This window comes from Vicugna pacos, chromosome 27, assembly GCF_048564905.1.
Source record: "Vicugna pacos chromosome 27, VicPac4, whole genome shotgun sequence".
NCBI lineage: Eukaryota > Metazoa > Chordata > Mammalia > Artiodactyla > Camelidae > Vicugna > Vicugna pacos.
This window is the reverse complement of record NC_133013.1, coordinates 26,513,767-26,536,884: the sequence shown is the minus strand read 5'-3', so window position 1 is coordinate 26,536,884 and position 23,118 is coordinate 26,513,767. Positions and strand designations below refer to the sequence as shown.

Below are 23,118 nucleotides of genomic sequence, written 5' to 3'. Positions count from 1 at the left end.
CAGGACAAGATTTGTGGGGGGTTTTTTCATGTGTAAGGTAAAGGAGAGGGAAAGATTGAAGTTTTACACTAGATACAAGTAGAGAGAGTCTCTGCATAAATCCAAGGCTGTGGTCTGAGTCTGCTTAGGTTAAGAAAGTTTGTCCCTGTTACTGTTGTGCTCTAATCACTGCTCTGTTTTCAGATAGCTCTGGAGAGGTAGAAATGTACTTAAAAGTATGATTTGTTTGTTTAATGTTTAACATTTCATCTGTGTCAGAAGTCATCAATTCAAGACCAGGACTTGTGAGGTCCAGGTAATAACTTAGTGCCTGAATTATAATTTTTGGTATTCAGCGGTTAAATAGAAATTTTGTAAATGACCTTTCTGGATACGAAAATGGATTTAGAGATTATGAGAGAGCAGGCTTGAAATTGAATTTGATGCTATTATTTTGTTATAAAGAAAGAGTCCATTATGCAGTGCTAAAACACCAGAAGGAAGATAAGTATGTCTGAATATCTTTTAATTGGTAGCTATATTTAAAAGATGCTAAATTATACAATAATGTCATAGTTGGCAGAATATCATTTCGGTCTAAAAGGCATCATTGACAATCTGGCTGCTTATAGCCTTGATTTCATGTAGTTTCAGTGCTGGATCAGGATGTTTTTCATTTTAGATTATGATATGATTGGTTGGTGTTGAGAATATCTCCCAGTTGATGCATGCTTGAGATACCACCAGACATAAAAAGTATAGTATAATTTGGTATGCATTTTGAGAAATGTCTTCCTAAGATATTAGCATTTTAAATGCTACTACTGCCTCATAACTACTGTCATGTCCTAATATTTTAGCTGTATGCCTGTTTTAGAAAACAGCCTTTGTTACCACCGGAAATACTCTTGAGTGTCCTCTTGCACAGTATCTACCTGAGCACTTGGAGCCCAAATGACAAAAAGAATGTCTGATGACAGTTTTCTCCGTCAAGTTCCCGTTCAGTTTACATTCCTTTGCAGGTTTGAGTAGTTGTAGTTCTTGTCAAGTAGTTTTGTTGAAGATCGGAATAGATACTGCTTGAATTCTGTTACTTTTTACACAATTTGAGGAAGTGAAAACTACTAAAATTTGGACTCCTAAATCTGAATCTTTAAAAGATGCTAATACTCTGTGTCTTGGAAAACTGGTTATGCTTAGAGTTAGCGTAAATCATTAAGCACACTGAAGCAAAGTCAGTTTTCCCGCTTACTAGTCTAAGCGGGTGCAGAGCAGAAGTACCTTTGCACATTGTGAACTTCCTTTCCTCTGCGTTTTGGAATCTTACTGAGGAGACAGCATTTTGGTTTAGGATGAAAGGAGAGAAGGCTATCTTTTTTCTGGGCTCACTGCTGTGACAGGTGCGTCATTAGCGACGGGCACACCTTTTTTAATGAGTGCTTTTGATGTCAGGAAAATGTCAGATGACTTCCTTAAAACTGAAACATCTCTCCTGCACACAAGAACGGGAGGAGTGTTCTGTGTTCATTTTGTTTTATAACTTCCTTCAATTGTTTATGTAAGTCATTTGTTTAAAACTGCAGGGGCTGCTTATCAGAACACACACCTACTAAAACTCTCCAATAGAGTGCCGTCCTCTGGTGTCAGACTGTCTGCTCTGCCTTTGGGGCTCAGTTCCTCAGAGGAGGAGCTTGGAAATCTGTGGGATCATTCACGTGCAATCTGTTCCTGTCCTTTGAAACTGAATAGTCAAAATAAGTAGTCTCGGCCAATTATTTTGTGAGTTTATGTTCACGTTGCGTTGTCCCCTAACCAGTCTCCGAGCTGTTCAGCAACTGTGCTAGTGGACATTTCAGGTATTTGGATAGTTTTGAATTATTCCATTTTAGAGTATGTTATTCCCTGACAACCAGGAAGACCAGTACTGAATTCATAAGCACCAGCTTCATTTGGGCCTCAGATTTCTGGGAAATCCTATCAGGTTTTTCTAGTCTGCTCCCTCCTTCTTCTGTGTGTATCAGTTATTTTAAACCTGTAATCCCCTTACTGTCAGCGTATGAGTGCACTTCTCAATTCATTGGAATTTGAGATTCTTTTTGTGATACAATCACGTGGTCAGATTCTTGGTGACAGATCCGTGGGTGTTATGTTTTGGGATGTTATGCTTTGTAAATATCTGTTAGATCAAACTTGCTAACTGTGTTTGTAAAATCCTTTAGAGCCTTACCTAATTTTTGTGTACTTAATCTGCCAGTTTCTAAGAAAATGTATTTCTACAGAAGGTCTGATGTTAGATTTGTTCAGTTCTTGTGTTTCTGTTACTGCTTTGTATATTCATAAACTAACCTTGTTAATGAGTTAGGAATCGTGACTTACGCTGACTTGTGTTTCATCAAATCTAAGACACCATCCTGATTTCAGAGATGTTACACTGAAAAAGTGCATCTTAGAATCAAGAGAACACGGTATTTTATCAGCACGAAACATTCATTTTACCCTAATTTTTGTTGCCTTCAATTAGGTTTTGTCCAATATGGACTTTACTATACCTGCTTTCTTTGGAATAGCATTGCCTGACGTATTTTCTGGTCTTTTATTTTTGAACTTTAGTTGTCCTTCTATTTTATGGTTATTGACTATAGACAGCTTTACACTTAGTCTTTATGTCCTTATGAGTCCTGCCCACCCATCTTAGTTTGTTTCTGTTTGTCGAATGGTTACCCTTAAAATCTGACATACGTGTTTGGCCCTTTTGCCCCCCAGCAGCACCTGGGGTTAACTCTGATCTCTTTCCCCTCACCAGGTAATTAAAGGCCTCATCAGGCTTTCACTGCCTCCTTGCTCTTATGTGGTGCCTTCCCTGCAGACACATTCTTTGGGCTACAATTTCTGCTTCCTTGGGTTTGTTGTCTTTAAATTATTTTGCTAAAGTGTACCTTACAGTAAATTTCTCAGGAAGGACGTGTGAGAAGTAAACTTCCAAGACTACATGTTTGAAAATACATTATTTGCTCTCTTAACAGGTTTCATTGCCTTTTAGCGTCCTGTTCGGGATCTTTTTCTTGTTCATTTTCAGGTATTAGTCACCTATTCTATTTTCTGTAAGCTTTGGAATTTTTATCTCTGTCCTTTGGATTTTGCAGTTTCGTGATGGATGTCTTTCTTCCTCCACTCTTCTGTTCATATTGTCCAGCACTGATGGTCCCTTTAAAACAGGCTTACATCAGTTTGGGTCCAGAAAAGCTCTGTGATGTTATGTGTTTAACTGTTTATTGCTCTTGTTGCTTATTCTGTTATCTTGTCTTAAACTTTCCCTTTACGTGCCTCTTAACTGTCCTTAAGTGTTTTTATTGGCAGAATCCCCAGAATTACTTTCCAGTCCACTAATTTTTTGAGTTCAATTTGCTTTTCTGCCTGTATTTTTAATAAGCTTTTTGTTTTAAAATAGCTTTAGATTTATAGAAAAGTTATGACGACGGTCTAAGGAGTGCCCCTGCATCCCACACCGTCCCGCCTGTTGTTAACGGTTACATTAGCATGATACATTTGTTACTGGACGTCTCTCCTGCTTTTATCTTTTTAAATGCTAGTGTTTAAAATAACGGCTTATCCTTGTTTTATGGGATTCAAATCTTTAACATCTTTTGAAGTTTTCTCCTGTTTGTTAATTTATTCTGTTCCTTTGATTATTATTTTACTGAGTTTTGTATCTTCTTTTATTGTGGTCATTCCATGTGCTTTAGCTTACTGTACATGTTTATCTTTATCCCTGTCTGCCTGTTGTTGACCTATGTAGAATCTATTCATAAAAGTTTGCCCCAGGTACTCTTTTTGGGGAAAGTGTTTTAATATTTCAGGTGAAAGGTAAAACCAGGTCAGTATTTGGCTTGGTGTGATTGGAAGAGAGAACATACTCGGCTGAGGTATTTCAAAGATAGTTCTTTACTGAGTTACCCGTATGTTTTCTCCTGTCTTTAATGTGTGGAGCATGTCTGGCCTTGCTGCCGTCTGCTCATTTGGAAATTACTTTCTCCTCTGACGGATTTGGCTGTAGATTTTCTCTATTCTGTCGTTTTCACTGAACCACTTTCCATCTTTGAAGAGTTCCTCCACGTTTTAATTTTAAGGATGGCATCTTTTCTCATTCAGGTAGTTTTTTCTGTAATTTCAAGGGATTTTGATTGGAAAGGAAGGTAGCTAAGGGTATTTCACTCTCATTTACTTTCAGTTCATTTTCAAAATAATAGATTTCATTATTGCTATTGATAATACTAGGTTAATATTAATTGAACACTATGCCAGGGAACATGCTAAATGCTTTCAGTATATTCCTTACATCAACACAGAAAGTGTTTCCTTTTGTTATTATTTGTATATATACTTAAGAAAAACGAAGTTTAAACATGTTAAATAACTTGCCCAGGATCACACAGTTAATATATGTGTGAGAGCTGGAATACGAACCTGACCTATCTGACAGGCAGACAGACAGATCCGCTTAAACACTAGTCACAGTGTGGGTGTGTAACTTCCACCCCACCAGACTCAGCCAAGTCCAGTTCCTCACCAACTGTGTACGTCATCATTTAAGTTGCTTTGTTCATAAGATACAGTTCTCGTCTGCCAGGACCAAATCCTATAAATTTTGTAAGACCCACTTTTGTTGTCTTTGGTTTTGGTGGGGGTAGGTAATTAGGTTTATTTAATTTTGGAGGAGGTACTGGGAATTGAACCCTGGGCCTTGTCTATGCTAAGCATACACTCTATCACTGAGCTGTACCCTCCCTGCCAAGACCCAGTTTTAAATGCCACTCAGCTGCAATGTTGTCAGCAGTCTTCCAGCAAAAATAAATCATATTTTTCACCTCATTTTATACTTATTTGATTTTTCTGGCACTGTCTGCTTCCTACTTTATTAATAAAGTCATTTGCTGTGTGCAATTTCTTCCCTACTACACTGTAAGATCACTAGGGAAAGGCCTGGTGCCTTCTATCATTTAACTTTATGATTCCCAGCATTGCCTGACGTGAACATTTTGGTAAATATTATTAATAAATAATGTGTGTTTATTCAGTTTAATTTTTGTCTTTGTGAATGCATCCTTTGAAATCAATTTCTCCATCAGAGTTGTTGACTTATAAATATTTGTATGGATTTTATTTAAATATGAGTAGGGATCTTGAGCATATCAGTTTTAAACCTGCTGTTAGGATTAATATTTATGAATATTCAGGAAATGACAAATAGTTTTAGAATTAGCTAGAGGCTCTTTGTTAGACCAGCATGGATAAAGGTATCTGAATTTGCATGAATATTTCAAGGAGATTCAGGATATTTGGGATTTATTTGCATGCAAAATAAACATTTTGATTTCTGCTTCTAGAAGTTAAATAATATGGATCATAATATGGAAGATGATTCCTAGATGAGGAGTGGGCATCAAATAAATTACTGTTTCTGTAGCAATGAACCTAGAAGGAAAGTATGTATCTGTCAGGTCTTTAAATTCATCACAATTTCACAAAGCAATTTGATTATAAAGTATCTGTTTAATAGTAACAGTGAGATTTGTGCCATTTCAAACAAGTGACATATTAAACATAAAGTCCTTGAGATTTATTAGAAAGACCACTTTTTCTGATTTAGAAAGCACAGAATTTTAGAATTACACCTTTTGTCTATGCAGTGATTGTTTTTACAGTAACCCTTAACATTCTCCAGTGACAGGGCATGCTTTCTCACAAGACATCCATCCCATTCTACTGTTGAATAGAACTTTATGTTTAAAAGATTATTCCTTACTTTAAACTAAAATCTGCCTCTATTTTCCAAAGCTTCTTTATTACCTGTACTTTGAGTCTTTAGAATCTATAAAAATCTTAAGAATTTGAACACTAACTGCCATGTGGGGTATCCCGCAGGATGGGAGAGGGCGTATGTGGTGGGGCTGTGGCTGTTTCTCCACATGAGTCTCCTGAAAGCAGATGCTTATAAATCAGATTGTGACGGGAGAAGACCCACCACCATTGTGTGGCGTTATTCCTCCACTTTAGTTTTCTTTAATTCAGTATCATTATACTTTAGATGTGGACATAGTGGCGAATTGTATTAGTTTGGGAAAGGGGGAAGAAATCTGTCTCTCTCTTACGCTTCTCACTTGTGAGCTTCCATGAAATATGCCTCATCTGTTGAGAGGTACCGTCGGAAACAACCAGCATGCAGCCTTGAACTCCCTGTAACTGCCACGTATTTTTCAGTGGCTCCTTTGTGTGACAGATTATTCTCAGGAGCCAATGATGTGCAGCTCTTTTCACATTATGTTAGTGTTTTTATTTTTAATAAAGTGCTATGATTAATGGGCTAGTGTAATTGTTGTTTCCCCATTGAGTGTAAATGCTTCATTTGAATGCCTTTAATCTGAAGGAGCTGTTGTTTTATTGGACTCTTGTTGTTCTCTGTGCTTCTCTAGATTTTTTGATTACTTTGTCTGAGCTATTTACAGTGGGAGAAAATAAACTTCTTTCTCTATCAGAAGTGTGGAGTTGGACCCAGTGGAGAAATTTTAAGGATGAATACTGAGAGACTTGAGCATTTGTACATACATTTTTATGATAATTTCCGAACAGGACAAGCACTTATGGCAATTTTGATCGACTTTCCGATGGCAGTCATAAAAACAGCTCATCTCTTTGGGCCGCTGGTATGTGACGTTACCTTATGGGCGCTCTCTTACATGCCAGGATGCTTTCACGAAGTCTCTCTTTCTTTTTCAAATCAGATTTAAAGTAGGAGCTAAGACGAGAGGTGGGAGAGAAAGAATTACTGAAAAGCTGAGAAATTGCCAACTGTGGTTTTGTAAGACTCTAGTCCCCGACTCATCATGAAGACAGCTGTTTGCTGTTTTTGCTCTTGTGGTTGTGACACTCTCAGCCTGGTCATTGCTTCATCCACGCCCAGGAGCCTGACTGGGAGGAGAAGTGTGTCCTGTAACCATGGAACAGTTTTTCTTTTGTTCAGGAATCCGCAGTGCCGGTTGGGCTTCACTGGCACCAACCATTGAGAACTTCACTAACCTTAACCAGGATCCAACTAGATAACTTACAGTGTAATGGAGTTGCTACCAAGTCTAAATTTCTCTCTTCAGCTGTCTTGTTGAACCATACCTAAGGTTCATGTAAGTTCATGCTAATATAACCACTATTAACATAGCTCTACACAATTGGAACATTCTTTTCATACAGCTCTGTGCAAGCAATATATAATTAATTTGAAATAATTACGTAAGTGCACTATAAGATAGTGAAACAAACCCTTACTAGTACCACCCATGAGAAATCACATGGCCTTTAGGTTACTGGTAGCTCTGTGACTGTCGTCAGCGTGACGTGGATGCCAAGAAGCTTTTAAATTTTTTTATTACGATGACTAAAGTATATAGTATCTTTATGTATGTTTTGGCCACTTCATTTTAAGAATTTATAGAAGTGTTCTGAAACCACATTATAAAGGGAACAGAAGAAAGAGCTGGGAAAATTTGATCAAAAGAAGAGAATTACCCCAAATATTTGCCAGAGTAGTCTTTGGAAATTCATTCATGTTTAAAAGTACGGTATTAAAGTGTTGAAGGCTCTGTTTATACGGATGGCTTTTCAGTAAACTTTATTTTGAAGTAATTTCAGAGTTTCAAAAATGTTGCGAAGATTATGTAAAGAGTTCTTGTGAGATGCTCTTCCCCCAGCTTCATCTAACGCTAACATCGTATGTAACTGTAATATAGTAAATAAAACTGAGAAACTGACATCAGGAAACTGTTAACCAAACTACAAACTTTATTCTAATTTCACCAGTTTTTCCACTAATGTCCTTTTTCTGTTCCAAATTCAGTTGCATTTAGTCATCACGTCTCCTTAGTCTCCTTCAATCTGTTCTTCAGAACTGTTTTTCAGTCTTCCTTCATCTGACATGCCCGTGACACTTTCAAAAAGTATTGACCAGGTATTTTGTATAATGTTCTCAGTTTGCGTTTGGTGTTTTCTCATGATTACATGAAGGTTATGGACTTCTGGGGGACAAATACTGCAGAACTGATGTGCCCTTTTCAGCACATCCAAATCATGAGTACGTGATACCAGGATGTCTTATTACTTGGCAATGTCAACTTGATCGTGTGGTTAAGATAGTGTCTGCCAAATCTCTCCATTGTGAAGTTATTTTTCTCTTTATAACTAATAAGTATTTTAGGAGATATGCCTTGAGGCTGTGCATATACCCTGTTTTCCCTTAAACTTTTGGAGGAAAACTTTTTTTTGAATTTTTTTTATTGAGTTATAGTCATTTTACAATGTTGTGTCAAATTCCAGTGCAGAGCACAATTTTTAAGTTATACGTGAACATATATATATATTCATTGTCACTTTTTTTCGCTATGAGCTACCATAAGATCCTATATATATTTCCATGTGCTACACAGTATAATCTTGTTTATCTATTCTACATTTTGAACTCCCAGTCTGTCCCTTCCCACCCACCGCCCCCTTGGTAACCACAAGTTTGTATTCTATGTCTACAAGTCTGTTTCTGTTTTGTATTTATGCTTTTTTATTTATTTATTTATTTTAGATTCCACATATGAACGATCTCATATGGTATTTTTCTTTCTCCTTCTGGCTTACTTCACTTAGAATGACATTCTCCAGGAGCATCAATGTTGCTGCAAATGGCGTTATGTTGTCGGTTTTTATGGCTGAACAATATTCCATTGTATAAATATACCACATCTTCTTTATCCAGTCATATGTTGATGGACATTTAGGCTGTTTCCATGTCTTGGCTATTGTAAATAGTGCTGCTATGAACATTGGGGTGCAGGTGTCTTTTTGAAGTAGGGTTCCTTCTGGATATATCCCCAGGAGCAGGATTCCTGGGTCATATGGTAAGTCTATTCCTAGTCTTTTGAGGAATCTCCATACTGTTTTCCACAGTGGCTGCACCAAACTGCATTCCCACCAGCAGTGTAGGAGGGTTCCCTTTTCTCCACAGCCTCTCCAGCATTTGTCATTTGTGGACTTTTGAATGATGGCCATTCTGACTGGTGTGAGGTGATACCTCATTGTAGTTTTGATTTGCATTTCTCTGATAATTAGTGATAGTGAACATTTTTTCATGTGCCTATTGATCATTTGTATTTCTTCCTTGGAGAGTTGCTTGTTTAGGTCTTTTGCCCATTTTTGGATTGGGTTGTTTGTTTCTTTATTGTTAAGTCGTATGAGCTGCTTATATATTTTGGAGATCAAGCCTTTGTCAGTTTCATTTGCAAAAATTTTCTCCCATTCTGTAGGTTGTCGTTTTGTTTTACTTATGGTTTCCTTTGCTGTGCAGAAGCTTGTAAGTTTCATTAGGTCCCATTTGTTTATTCTTGCTTTTATTTCTATTGCTTGGGTAGACTGCCCTAGGAGAACATTTCGGAGATGTATGTCAAATAATGTTTTGCCTATATTTTATTCTAGGAGGTTTATTGTATCTTATGTTTGAGTCTTTGCTCCATTTTGAGTTTATTTTTGTGTATGGTGTAAGGGAGTGTTCTAGCTTCATTGATTTACGTGCTGCTGTCCAGTTGGGGGAAAACTTTTTAACTGCTGATTTTTATTATAGAATAATTGGATAGTCAGCCTTCTTTGTAATTGTTGTCAGGACCTCAGCAGACACCAATATTCAGGTCTTTTGTGCTTCTGTTCCATTTACCCAGAGAGGGTTGCTTCAGTCTCCAGCCTCGCGACAGCAAGCCTGCCTGGTTGCCAGCCTGCTGGAGCTCGTTGAGGGGAGATAAGCAGTTTGATATTTTTAGTATGGGGTATTAATCCCTCTGGTAGTCTCCTCTGAGCCCAGAGCTTCTCTGATTTAGTTTCTCCTAAGTGCAAACCTCCCATCTTCAGGTGTGAGTTGGAGATTTAATAGCTCCTAAATCTTCGGCCCCCCACATCACCCCTGTGTCCTGCGTGCTGCCGGCTCCTCAATGTCAGTTTGAGTCTCCCCAGTTTGTCCCTCTGGAGGTACTAAGAGTGACTTTGCTCCATTAATTAATTTACTTGTCTTCTCTCTGCCTTCTTTTTTTATATGTATTTTGGGTTGGGATTTACAGACGTCACTTGGTTTTGTCCAAATGGAGTTTGTGTTCCTATTTCTTGTTTGTTGTTTGGGGTTTTTTATAAAGTGGTGAACCCAGAAATGTCTTTGGCCCTCCGTTCAAAGCTGAAGCCAAAATAGCCCTTCAGAAGATTATTTGGCATCATTTCTCAGCTTTCAGATATACAAACCTTTGGCTCGGCATTTTCTCTTGTAGGAATTCATCTTATGGAATGTTTACACAGGGGCACAAAGATACACATATAGGAAAATTTACAGAAACATTGCCCATACTTGCCTAAATAAATCAGCCTAAATGTAAGCAACAATAAAGGACTGATGAAGTAAGTCATGATTATATTTGTATTACAAAATAACATGCAGCAGTTGAGAATAATGAAGTCTGTTTGTAAGTACTGAGGGGAAGCCCTTGAAGACATACACCCCATACAGCAATTTGGAAAGCAGCATGTTTGGGATAATTTCATTCTCATATTTATGTGTATATATAAGTACATCATGAAGGGGGAAATGTTTGGAAGAACATGTACCAAACTTCTAACAGAGATATTTTGGAGATGATGAAAAGTGGACCTTTGATCCTTACGCTTTGTGTATTTCTGTATTATATAAATTACATTTATTATAACAAGTTTATTGCTGAATTTTGATTTTTAAATAAAAAAAGATGAGCTAGTTACCTACTGAAGGTAGTTAAGCAGTGGCTGGAGGTCACGACTTACTTGTGCTTCTGTTGGTCCACAAGAGCTCATGGTGTATTCTGATCCTGCAGGTGTAGTCTGAGTTACGGGCTTCATATCCTTCATCAGATACATGGCTTTGGCAACGTTTTCTGCCAGTCGCTGGCTTGTCTTTTCATTTACTTAGTTGTGTGTTAAGTGCAGAAGTTTAATTTTTAACAGAATGTAGTTTTTCATTTTTTTCCCCTTTTTATGTCTTGTGCTTTTATCGTGTCTGAGAACACTTTTCTAACCCAAGAAAAACTTGAATTAGAAAGACTTTCTCCTGTATTTTCTTCTAGAAGTTTTAGTTCTTCCATTAAGTCTAAGAGCCGTTCCAAGTTGATTTTTGTATGTGGGGTTAAGTAAGGATGTAAGTTCATTATGTTGCACGTGGATGTGTAGTTGTGTCAGCACCGGTTGTTGAAAAGACTGTTCTTCCCACACTGAAATTTCTTAACACCTTAGCTAAAAACCAGTTGACCACAAACATAAGGATTTATTCTTGGCTCTCAGTTCTCTTCCATTGATCTATAATCCTATTCTTACACCAGTACCAGACTGTCTTGATTACTAGAGCTTTATAGAAAGTTTTTTAAAATAACGTAGAAATTTTATTTATTTTTGAAATACAGTTGATTTACAATACCGTATTAGTTTCACGTGTTCCGCATAGTGATGTAGTATTTTGCAGATTATACTCCATTGTAGGTTATTACAAGAGAATGGCTATAATTTCCCATGATACACAGTATATCCTTGTTGCTTATATACTCTGTATGTTGTAGTTTGTATCTGTTAATCTTGTATCCCTAATTTGTCCCTCCCTCCTTCCCTCCCCACTTTGGTAACCACATTTGTTTTCTATCTGCGAGACCATTTCTCTTTTGCATATGTATTCATTTGTATTATTTTTTATGTTCCATACACACATGATATACAGTATTTGTCTTTCTCTGACTTATTTCACTGAGCATAATATTCTCTAGGTCCAACCACATTGCTGCAAAGGTTAGAATTTGATTCTTTGTCATATCTGAGTAATATTCCATCGCTTTCATTTGTGTGTGTGTGTGTCTATCACGTCTTCTTAAGCCAGTCATCTGTGATGGTCGCCGGTTACTTCCATGTCTCACCTATTGTAGATAGTGCTGCTATGAACATTGGGGAGCATGTATCTTTTCAAATTAGTGTTTTCATTTTTCCCAGGTATATACCGAGGAGTGGAATTGCTAGATTATATGGTGGTTCTATTTTTAGTTAGTTAGTTTGTTTATTTGTTTGTTTTTGGTGGTGGTGGTTTTTTTGGTGGGGGTGGTAATTAGGTTTACTTATTTATTTTTAGAGGAAGTACTGGGGATTGAACCCAGGACCTTGTGCATGCTAAGCATGTGCTCTACCACTTGAGCTATACTCTCCCCCACTATTTTTAGTTTTTTGAGGACCCTTCATACTGTATTTCATAGTGGGTGCACCAAATTACATTTCTTCCAGCAGTGTACTAGGGTTCCCTTTTCTCCACAATTCTTCGTTTGTTATTTGTAGATGTTTTGATGATGGCCATTTACACAGGTTTGAGGTGATACATCATTGCTGTTTTGGTTTACATTTCTCTAATAATTAGTGATGTTGAGCATCTTTTCTTTCATGTGCCTGTCGGCCATCTGTATATCTTCTTTGGAAAAATGTCTGTTCAAGTCTTCTGCCCATTTTTTAATTGGGTTGTTTATTTTTTTGATAGTAAGTTTTGAAACTGGGTAATGAAAGTCCTCCAACCTTTTCTAATTTTTCAGGATTGTTCTGGGTATTCTAGTTTCTGCAGGTCATTCCTATTAAATTTTAGGAGCAGCCTATCATCTTAACAACATTGTCTGCTCATCCACAAACATCTATTTATTTAGCTTTTCTTTTCATTTAGATCTTTATATATTTAGATTTTTAAAAATTTCTCTCAGCAATGAGTTAGTTTTCAGGGTACAAATCTTACACTTCTTTTGTTAAATTTATTCTTAGATATTTTATTCTTTTTGATGCTGTTGCGAATGGAGCTGTTTTCTTAATTTCACTTCTGGATTGTTCATTCTTAGTATATAGAAACAGAGTTGGTTTATGTGTATTGACCTGTACCCTGTGACCATGCTGAACTTATTTGTTTTAATAGCTTTTTTGGGTAGATTCATTTGAGTTTTCTACGCACTTAATTATTTATTACAAATAAAAACAGTATTGCTTTTTCCTTTTAAGTTTTTATTTACTTTTTCTCACCTTCTTGCACTGGCTAAGACTTCTGGTACAATGCTTAACATAAGAAATGCAAACTTAACATCCTTGTCTTGTTTCCGACCTGGGGGGAAAAGCATATAACCATTGAACAGAATATTCACTGTAGGATTTTAGATGGAGGAAGTTTACTTCTGTTCCTAATTTGTTGAGATTTTAATCATGAATAAGGTGTTTGATTTTGTCACATGCTTTTTCTCCATCTGTTGAGAAGGTCAGCTTTTTTTCTCTTAATATGGTGTATTACGTTGGTTTTTGAATGTTAAACTAGTCTTGAATTCCTGTGATAAATCCTGCTTGACCATATCATGGTTTGTAATCCTTTGACTGGGTTACCAAATATGGGTTTTAAACCTTTTTAAGGACTTTTTTATGTCTGTTTCCATGAGGGGTGTTGACCTCTGGTTTTCTCTTCATGTGGTGTCTTTGTCTGGCGTTTATACCCGAGCAGTACTAGCCTCACAGAATGAGCTGTGTGTCTCCTTTCTCTCTGAAAGACTTGTGAAGGATTTTTATGGTTTCTTTTTTGAAGTGTCCGCAGCTTTCACCAGCGAAGTCGTCTGGGCTTGGACTTTTCTTTGTAGGAAGACTATTTACTAACTAAACTTCTCTATTTATCATAGTTCTGTCCAGGTTTTGTATTTTTTCTAGAGTAGGGTTGGTCATTTTTGTCTTTCTGGGAATTTTTCTGTTTCCTCTAACTTGTCTGATGTATTGGCATAAATATTCCCTTATGATTTTTTAGTATCTATAGGGTTGGTAGCATTTAGTATCCATAGGGTTGGAACCCTCTTTGGTTCTTGATTTTGGTAACTTACATCCTCTCAATTTCTTAGTCCCATAGTTTTTTTAATAAAATTTAATTTATTTTTTCCCAGCTTTATTGGGCTATAATTGACAAATAAATGGTAATATATTTAAAGTGTAAAACGTGATGATTTTATATATGTATCCATTGTGAAAAGATTCCAACAGTTAAGTCAAATAACACAGCCACCACCTCACGTAGTGACTTTTCCCGTGTGTGTGTGGAAACACTGGAGATTTGTGCGCTTCAGGAAGGTAGACGCTTAGGTAATTCATGTGAGCCTTCTCTCCTGATAAAGGCATTTAAATCTCCCCCTGAGCACTGCTTTGACTGTATCCCTTCATTTTTAATATGTTGTGTTTTAATTCAGTTAAAAGTATTAAAAAAACTTTTTTCTTGTGATTTCTTCTTTGGCCCTTGGGTTATTTAGGAGTAGAGTTGTTTGATTTCCATGTGTTTGAGGTTTTCCCAGGTTTCTTTCAATTCGCATTTTTTGGGGTGCTGTTGTTAGACGTATATGCATTTATAATTGTTATACTGTCAGCCAGCTTGGCGTCGCTGCCGTCATGGACTCTCTACCCAGCGACGGCAGATACAGGTTACTTTCAAGCACATATGGAAGAAATCATCAGGGTGGATTATGCTGAGGCACCAGACAGGTCTCGGTACATGTTCAAAGACTGAAACCGCACACAGGGTGCCCCCGACCGCGGTGACTGAGTTCGCCGCCCGCAGCAGGCCTGTTCTTTGTCTGGGGCATGATTTCCCTTGCTGCCAAAGTAGTGCATCCCGCAAGCTCAGGGTTTTTCTCCTGTAGCACCTGCTGCCTGGGCCGGCCCACCCGGGGCCCTTTGCGGTGCCTCCATGGGACCGGGGCAGGGGCGGGGTGGGGGGACCGACAGGAACAGACGGCATGCTGACTGCCGCTGCTCCCGAGTGGCACGGCCGGCCCAGAACTCCGGTTGGCTAAGTCCAGAGGCCTCTTAAACTGAAAACCAAGGTTGGATTTAGCACTTCACCACTGCTTGTCTGTGTGACCTGAGACAAGTGATTTAGCCCCTTGAAGTGCCGGTCCTCACGTGTAAGGTGGAGACATAACGATGGTGCCTGTTTCATGCAGCTGTAAGGACTGAAGCCAGAGCGCCTTGTAGAACGCGCTCGATACGTGGCAGCCGCCTGGAGGCGTACCTGCGTCCTCCCCTGCCTCGGAGAACTCCTGCTCTCTGGCCTGTCTGTTTAGGCCGCCTCGCTTTAAAGGCTCTCTGCATGCAGTTCGTAGACGTTTTCAGGAGGTTGTCATCTGCCATTTCATTGAGCGCTGGGTCCAGAATTGTCACGTCTTCCTCTCTGCCTCTCGCTCTTCTACCAGTTTCCCCATTAGGGTTATGACACAGTTCTAATGAATGCCTTCAGTTAAAACTGACAGCAAACGAGTGATCTCCACGGTGAAGGAGATTTTAGGTTCGTTTCAGGAGTGGACTTCTAACAGCAGAGTGGACCGAGTCCAGGCATACAAACGGAGGCTTCTGAGACGAGCAGGGCTTTGGCTCGCCACGGCTTCACCTGTGCCATCCTGCCCGAGGTCTGCAGGCCGCCGTGGCATACTGCGCTGCGGAGAGGGCTGTAACCAACAGATACACTGCCCAAGCACTGTATTGTGGTGGCGTTGGAATTTTTGATTCATGATTTTATTCCTTTGTAGTCAAATGAATTGATAAGATGGCAAATGAACTATAACTTAGCAAAGTGAGGAAGGTTATCAGACTTCCCTGGGTTATTGCCGAATACAGAGAGCAGACTTTATTATGAGACTCCAGGTGAGGAAGTGGCTCTCGAGTCTCCTGCAGAGCTAGGGCACACCCAGCCCTGCAGTGAGGTCACGAGGGCCTGGGGCCTATGTTGGGTAACTAGGCACATCCGTACCACACAGGTTATTTCATGTTTTTATCGAGTGGAAGAAAATGCTGCGGTTTTACCGTATGTGTGAATCTTTAATGTGCAAAGTTTGACAGATGTTGCATGCTGATCTCAGAATTAAGGAGAATGACTTGGGTGCTCCAGTGTCCTTCTGTGAGATGTTTTATTCTCAGCTGTCACCTCCCTGTCCCTTGCCCACAACCATTATAGTGACCAGAAAGCCTGCTTGCTCTGCAGTGGTGTGTCTTGAATAGTGCCCATTAGTTTTCAGTAGTTACCCCTGGCCTGCATGTTAGCCTTCAGTTTAATGGCCTTTTTTATGTTCACTCATTTTATTTTATTTCCCATCGTGGTTTTGTTTATTTTTTTGTTTTTTGTTTTTTCTGTTCTCTTTTTTAAAACCGTCGTGGTTTGCCTTTCATTCCCCAATGTTTGCACATGACAAGATGTTGCCATCCCAACATTGCCTCCCACTTCACTGACCAGTGCCACTACTGACCATCTAGCACCAGCCGCGGCGGGACCACTGCCCTCAGCCCCGCGGGATGTCGTGGCCTCCCTGGTCTCTACCCGCTTCATCAAATTGACGTGGCGGACACCTGCGTCAGACCCGCCTGGGGACAGCCTCACCTACTCCGTCTTCTACGCCAAGGAGGGGGCTGCTAGGTAAGTGCTCGGAGGTCTGGGCCGGTCGGTCTCATCTTGTCCGCCCAAGCGCGGTCCTGCCCACCCTGGTTCTCGGCTGTGCAGAGTCTGTACCAACTCTCAGTCCAGGAAATATGATCACTGAGATGCATCTTTTCTAGTTTTAGGTCATTAAAATTGAATTCCCACCCAGCCTGCAGTCCTGTGGCTCTTTCCTGCCTTTCCAGGATGACGTGGGGAGAGGGTCCGTAGAGCTGTTTGGGTGGAAGAATTGTCATGTGACCAGGGCCGCCTTTTTTCATAAGACTGAGTCAAGCACAACCTGTAGAATATGCCTTACTTAGAATTTTCAAATTCTAGAGAAATTAAGGTAGATGTTAAAATCCCCTTAATGAAGACCTTCCTGCGGCCTGACGCAGTGCGGGCTGCTGAGCTGGGGGTGGGGGTCTTCTTGATAACATAAGAGTACTTAGTGACTCATTGTCCTAAAACAGCATTTTTATTAAATTCCTCTCCATCTCCACCTCTTCCAGGAACTCACGTTGCCTCTCCATTGCTTTTGGAGATTTTCCAGAGTCACCAGGCTGCTTTCCTCCACAGTCTACGTTTATGTTAGCTCTGCAGCCTTATTTTCCTTCCCACCCACCCCCGTTTAACTCGCTTTCTGGTGGAACCAGTCAAATTCCTGTCACTATGCAGCCTTTTTCCCCAGTCTGTTCTCTTTGGTCACTTCCACCTTCCCCCTTTCTCAGCTAAATTCAGTTAATCTCTCTTGGCCCATGTTAAGCCCCATGAAGCCCTCATAAATCTTTCTCCACCTTTCTCGGCCCACTCAGCTTTTCTCTCGTGCGTGTGTTTGTGCCGCTAGTCTTGGCACTTACTTGTGAAAACACATGAACTGATGCTACCTTAGTCATTGCTCGTCTGTTATTTTATGTGTGTTTGTGTTGTTTTCCCAACCAGATTATAAATTCTTTGGGAGGTACCGTGCTAACTTGCTAAGTGTGTATTCCTGACATGCTGAGTAGATTCCTTCGTTGTGCTGTTACTTCACACCTAAGTCAGAAGGCTAAAACACCCGTTTTGGTCAGGGCCCTAACCTAGTCCATGAAATGAAGCTTGTATTTCTACTCGGGTGCTTACATTTGATATGTATTTGTATTTAATACCAGGCTGGCAGGTTCAGCGAGCACAGGCACCTTAATCGAGACTGCTTGGTTTAATGCTCTTGACTGTCTGAGTGATGTAATTTGAGCCAGATAGTTGGAGCTGCTCCCAGGGTAATGGAATGCTCATCTGAACACTGGACTGGATGTTTTGGGGATGATGAAGATAAGGAAACATAGTTCTAAATGCAGGAAGGCAAGATGTTACCTCCAAGCAGTACCCGTGTTAAAATGTTTCCAGGAGACTTTCAAAGCTCCTTGCAGATTTCATGGTATTCCACAGAAGGAAAAAAGCATGGAGTAATTCCTCAGAAGCAAGTTTCTGTCTACCACAGAGCCTTTGCTCTTGTTGCTTCTACCAGAACTGTGTTTCCCTCCCAAATAACTGTCTGGCTTCTTGTCCATCATCCTCAGATGATCCCTCCCCAGGTCTTCCATGGCTGCTCTCCCATCCAAACCCCTTGGTCACTGTGACACACGGGGTCAATTGGTGGTTTGTTCCCAAGCCGACTGTTCAATTTTCAGGAAACTTTGCAAACCCGACGACATGACGTCGTAGCTCAAAATTGACTGTGGTGGGAGTATTTACAGTGACAAGGGCTGCAAACCTGGGCCAATTGTTAAACACTTACCAGGACACCCCTGTGTCATACCACCCTGTTTTATTTGGAGCTTTTGTTTCATGTTGTTTTTTCAGAACACGTAACACTCTGAAATTTTCTCTGTTTATTAACACATTTATTGTGTTTGCCTTGTTCAGTAGAGTTTCACCATCACCTGGAGCAGAGCCTAGCAGACAAGTAGCACTAAATAAATAGTTGTTAAATGAATAAATTAATTTCATCAGTGGAGAAATAATATTCAAGAAATCATGTTGAGATAATTAACCCCATTTAGTGGAAAGAATTAAAGTTATATTACTGTCTTACGTATAACCACAAATAATAGCTGTATCAAGAGAGATTTTTAAAACTTATAAATGTATTAGAAGAAAATACAGAAACTATTTTTATCATTTGCATATGAAATGCCTTTTAAAGGAAGACAGAAAATTCAGAAGCCATATAGGAGAAATTGACAGTTTATTATATAACTGCAAAAGTCCATGTGATAAAACATAATAAATGAAATAAAATTATCAACTGATAGCAACTGGTAACATTTTAAAAAGGTTATATTGATACCCAATCTATATAAAGAACTCCTAAAAATCAAAAGTAAAAGATACTCCAAGAGGCGAATGGTACAAGTGGGTAATTCACAGAAGTTAGTGGAAAGCCCTTTAATTAAAGTTTAAAAAAAAAGTTTCCACCATCACTAGCAACCTTGGAAGTACAAAATGTTGAGTTACCGTATTTCACATGGAAGGCTGGCAAAAGTGCTTGCTTTGGCAGCACATACGCTAAAAATAGCCAGGCTGGCAAAAATTTTAAGTTGATGATACCCAGTGTCAAGTGAGTTAAATGCTGAGATTAAATCCACTCTGGGCTCTTGGTGGCAGTATGATTAGAGGAGCCTTTGGAGAAGGTGATTTGACAGACTTTTAAAAAATCTTTTTAATGCAGATCTCCTTCAGTCCAGCAGTCGCATTTTTAGGTGTCCTGTAGATGTACAGATACACATACGCATAGGATGCGCATAGAAATGTTTATTGAGAATTGTTTGTTAAGAATGAAAAAGGGAAACAAAGTAAATGTCCTTTGGAGAAATGGGCGTATGATTAAACGCATGTATATCCATATGAAGTATGATGAGGAATTTTTAAAACGACTTATACCTGTGTAGTTTGATGTGTATATAAACGCCTAGACCAGTGATTCTCAGCCAGGGACAGTTTTATCCCCCATCTCCCATTAGATGTTTGACAGTGTCTGGTGACGTTTTTGGTTATCACAACTGAGATGGCAGGGGATGCTTACTGTCATCTAGGGAGTAGAAGGCAGAGATGCTGATAAACATCCTTACAGTGTACAGGATCGCACCCCCACTACCACAAAGAATTATCCTGCCCCGAATCTCAGCAGTGCCGAGGCCGAGAAAGCCTAAAGAGGAGGGACCTAGGGTGCTGCCACAGCTAGGTCTTAGGTGGGGCAGGTTTTAAGGAGGGAGACAAACTGGGACCTTTTTTTTTTTAACTATGTATCCATTTGTGTGTGTGGGGGGAGGTAATTAGGTTTACATACTTATTTTTAGAGGAGGTACTGGGGATTGAAACCAGGACCCTTGTACATGCTCAGCATGTGCTCTACCACTTGAGCTGTGCCCTCCCCCATATGCATTTGCTTTTAATGAATGTGTATCACTTATTAATAAATCATGGGTTGAAATAAGCAGTGATGCTTAATCAGTGAAGTTGGAATTGGAAAAAGTACAGATAAATTGGCAGGAGCAGGAGGACAAGACACATGTGTATGAGGAGATGTGAGGAGGAGCCTGGTTGATTTGTGTCCATTGTTGGAAGGCTGGGAAAGGAAGACAGTTAACCTAACTGGCTCAGAGTTTTTGGTAGAAATTTAGTAAGAGATTATAATAAAGTGAAAGTTTGAAGCCAAATGTTAGAATATCAGTAAGAATTTGGACGTAATCAGTTAAGAAGGAACCACTTTACACTCCTGAGCAGGTGCACACTGTGGTTTTATTAAACAGCTTTTGTTCGCAGTATTTGAGAGCATTACACAAGGTGAGAGGGGAGGAGGAATGGAGCCAGGAGACAAATCAGGTAAGAGTTCGTTGACCTGGGCATGTGGCAGGCCCGGATGAAGATGAGAGCAGTGACTTGGAGCAGACAGACCAAGTCTGGGGAGTATTTCAAAGGAAGATTCTTGGAGACTAAGAATTTCTGTCACTTCATTACTTTGAGAATACGATTTCTGAATAGAAGCGATGAAGGAATAGAAATAACACTAAATCAAAGACTAGAGCCTTATAACTTGTTTTAGAAACAAAATTTATTTAACCTTTATAAGCTTACATTTTTTCATCTAAAAAGCGGAGGTAATAAATTTTCTTAACGGTTCAGTACACCACTACCTGCATTTACAAATTCCTCTACTCCCTGCGTTTGAGGATTCAACCACCAGGTGGCACTATGTGCCCTGGTCGTGAGCTATGCAATTCTATCGGGTAGCCCAGTCTCCTGAAATTCCACAGCGTCCGTCCCCTGCCATTTCACCTATGAAATGTTCACCTTTTTTTCAGTGCCTGTAATGTAAACAGCAGTATTTTCTATTAGCCATTAAATGGAGAGTACAGAGTAAGTTATTCCAAAAATAAACAGCATTTTAGAGTTGGACAAAGCCTTATGTATCTGTTAGTCTAATCCAGGAGTTGGCGAACTGTAGACCCTGGGCCAAATCAGACTTCTTAGGCCCAGGAGCTAAGAATAATTTTTACATGTTCAAACGGTCATATTTTAATAGGTTGTATAAATAACTGCAGTTGACCCTTGATCAACATGGGTTTGAACTGCATGGGTCCACTCACCTGTGAATTTTTCTCGTAAATACATAGGACAGGACTATACCATCCACAGCTCGTTGAATTCCCAGATGCAGAACCGCAGGTACGAAGGGTCAGTGGTCAGCTGTAAAGTTATGCCGGGATTTTTTTTTTTTTTTTGAGAGTTCTGTTTTATTTGGCGGACATTTCTGAGGACTCGAACGCCTTCGAGCCCGGCATGACACCCCGGTCCCGATCACTCTGAGGGACTGCTTCTATACTGGGGCTTTTAACTATTTAGACGGTGGGTAATATTTTCCATTTTGCATCTTGGCCTGTAAATATTTACTATCAAACCCTTTAAGAAAAAGTTTGCCACCCTGATCTCATTCTTTCATTTAATACTTGAAGAAACTGAAGCCGAGAAATAATTAGTGACTTGCCCACGGTCCCCTGGCAAGCTCGCAGTGTTCCCAGAGTTAGAACTGGGGCTCCTAACTTCTGGCCCAGCACGGTCTTAGTATGAAGTATACCTTCCTCTTCCTCTTCCTCTTCCGACTCTTAGCTGACACATTCTGACCTAAGTTCCATCGTAACCTCATACACATATGAGTATTGTCCTTTATAACTCACCCTGGATCTTTCCTGAAGTCAGAAGGTTTTTTCTAAGACAGACACTTGGTTCGGGGACCTCAGGCCAGTGTAGTGTTAGAGGCTCTTTCAGGTGCCAGATGTTTCATCTTGGGGAACCCGGCCGACTACTGGGTTTTTTCTTATGCTAATGCTTCTGTAGAAATTTGTTCTAGGTTTTCAGTTCCCTTCACTCATGCCTCCTGGTTTTTTCTTCTTTTACATAGGAAGAAACAAAAAGATCCGTATGATGTCATTACATGTGAGCTTCACACATCAGAAGGCCGCTCTCCATCCCTTCGCTCAGCGCACATTTGTGATGCTGCTTCCCGGGGTGGGGTGGAGGGGGGGGGCTTCTGCCGGTGCCTCTTAGTGCTCGGCGTGAGCGACGCACTTCCGTCTGAAGTGAAATAGTACCCCCCCCCCCCGTCTTTCTCAGAGAGAGCTTGTTTAAGCTTCCATGTACAGCGAGCGGAACAGGCCTGATCTGTGCTCTGGTGTGCAGCTTTTAGCTTAGTGAGGTGCAAGCCGCCACACTTCCTTTTAGACGGAGCGATTGTGTCGGAAACCTCGCAGCGTGGGAAGTCGGGTGATCCCCGCCTCCTAAATCTCGTGCCTTAGAGCTGCCGCCCGAGGGAGTGCTGTGTGTGACACCTCCAGTGCCGCCGAGCAGCGCCTTCCCAGCCGACCTGGCTGTAGACAGACAACCTCTGTCAATACGAAGTGGGCACTGCTTGGTTGGTTTGGGTTTTTTAAAAATAAAATAAGGTAGTTTAAAGAACTATAGAAAACTATTGAAAAGCACTTAAATCTCTGAAATGGAAATGTTCACCTGCAGTCAGACAAACGCATATGGTCATGTGAAACTAAACAAATTTTAATTCGTGATTTTTTTCAGAAAAAAATACCAGTATTTTAAAGTAAGAACTTTAGTTCAACAGATGATTAGGTAATTTCAAGTAATTTTTTGCACAGAGTAGTTTTGGGCCCTTTTATTACTCTCTCAAGGTAGATACTAATCTTTCCTCACATAATTGGTAGTTCTTAAAGGCCTGCTATTTGTCTAAAACAAGCATTTTCCGTGACAATATTTGTTGAAAACAAATATAATCTGATTTTTATTATAGTGATTTATATGATTTATATTACAGTAGACTGAGCATAATTACAGACCCAAATGTGGAAACATAGACCCCCAAAATAGAGCCTGGAAACTGCCTTTTTTTAAAAACCCTGGATTACTGTTTTTATGTTTTTATCTCATAACACTAGACCACTAACTAGATTAATTTGTGCTGTTTGTATAAGATTTGTTAAACACTTCGTATTAGTTAGAAAATCATTCAAAACGAGTATTTGTTTTAAGAAATTACAAAAAATCGAAGTCATGAT

At 39.7% G+C, this 23,118-nt stretch overlaps 1 protein-coding gene across 4 annotated transcripts in view; it reads left to right on the top strand.

Annotated features, from left to right (window-relative positions):
* The window catches only part of NEO1 (neogenin 1), a 157,995-nt gene that overhangs the window by 91,044 nt on the left and 43,833 nt on the right, over positions 1-23,118 (top strand). For 2 of the 4 annotated variants that reach the window (XM_072951072.1, XM_072951074.1), the window contains exon 8: positions 16,294-16,513. In XM_072951072.1, the coding sequence (XP_072807173.1) occupies positions 16,294-16,513 (220 nt within the window). The remainder of the gene's footprint in view (positions 1-16,293; positions 16,514-23,118) is intronic. The other 2 variants (XM_072951073.1, XM_072951075.1) reach the window with 1 other exon arrangement.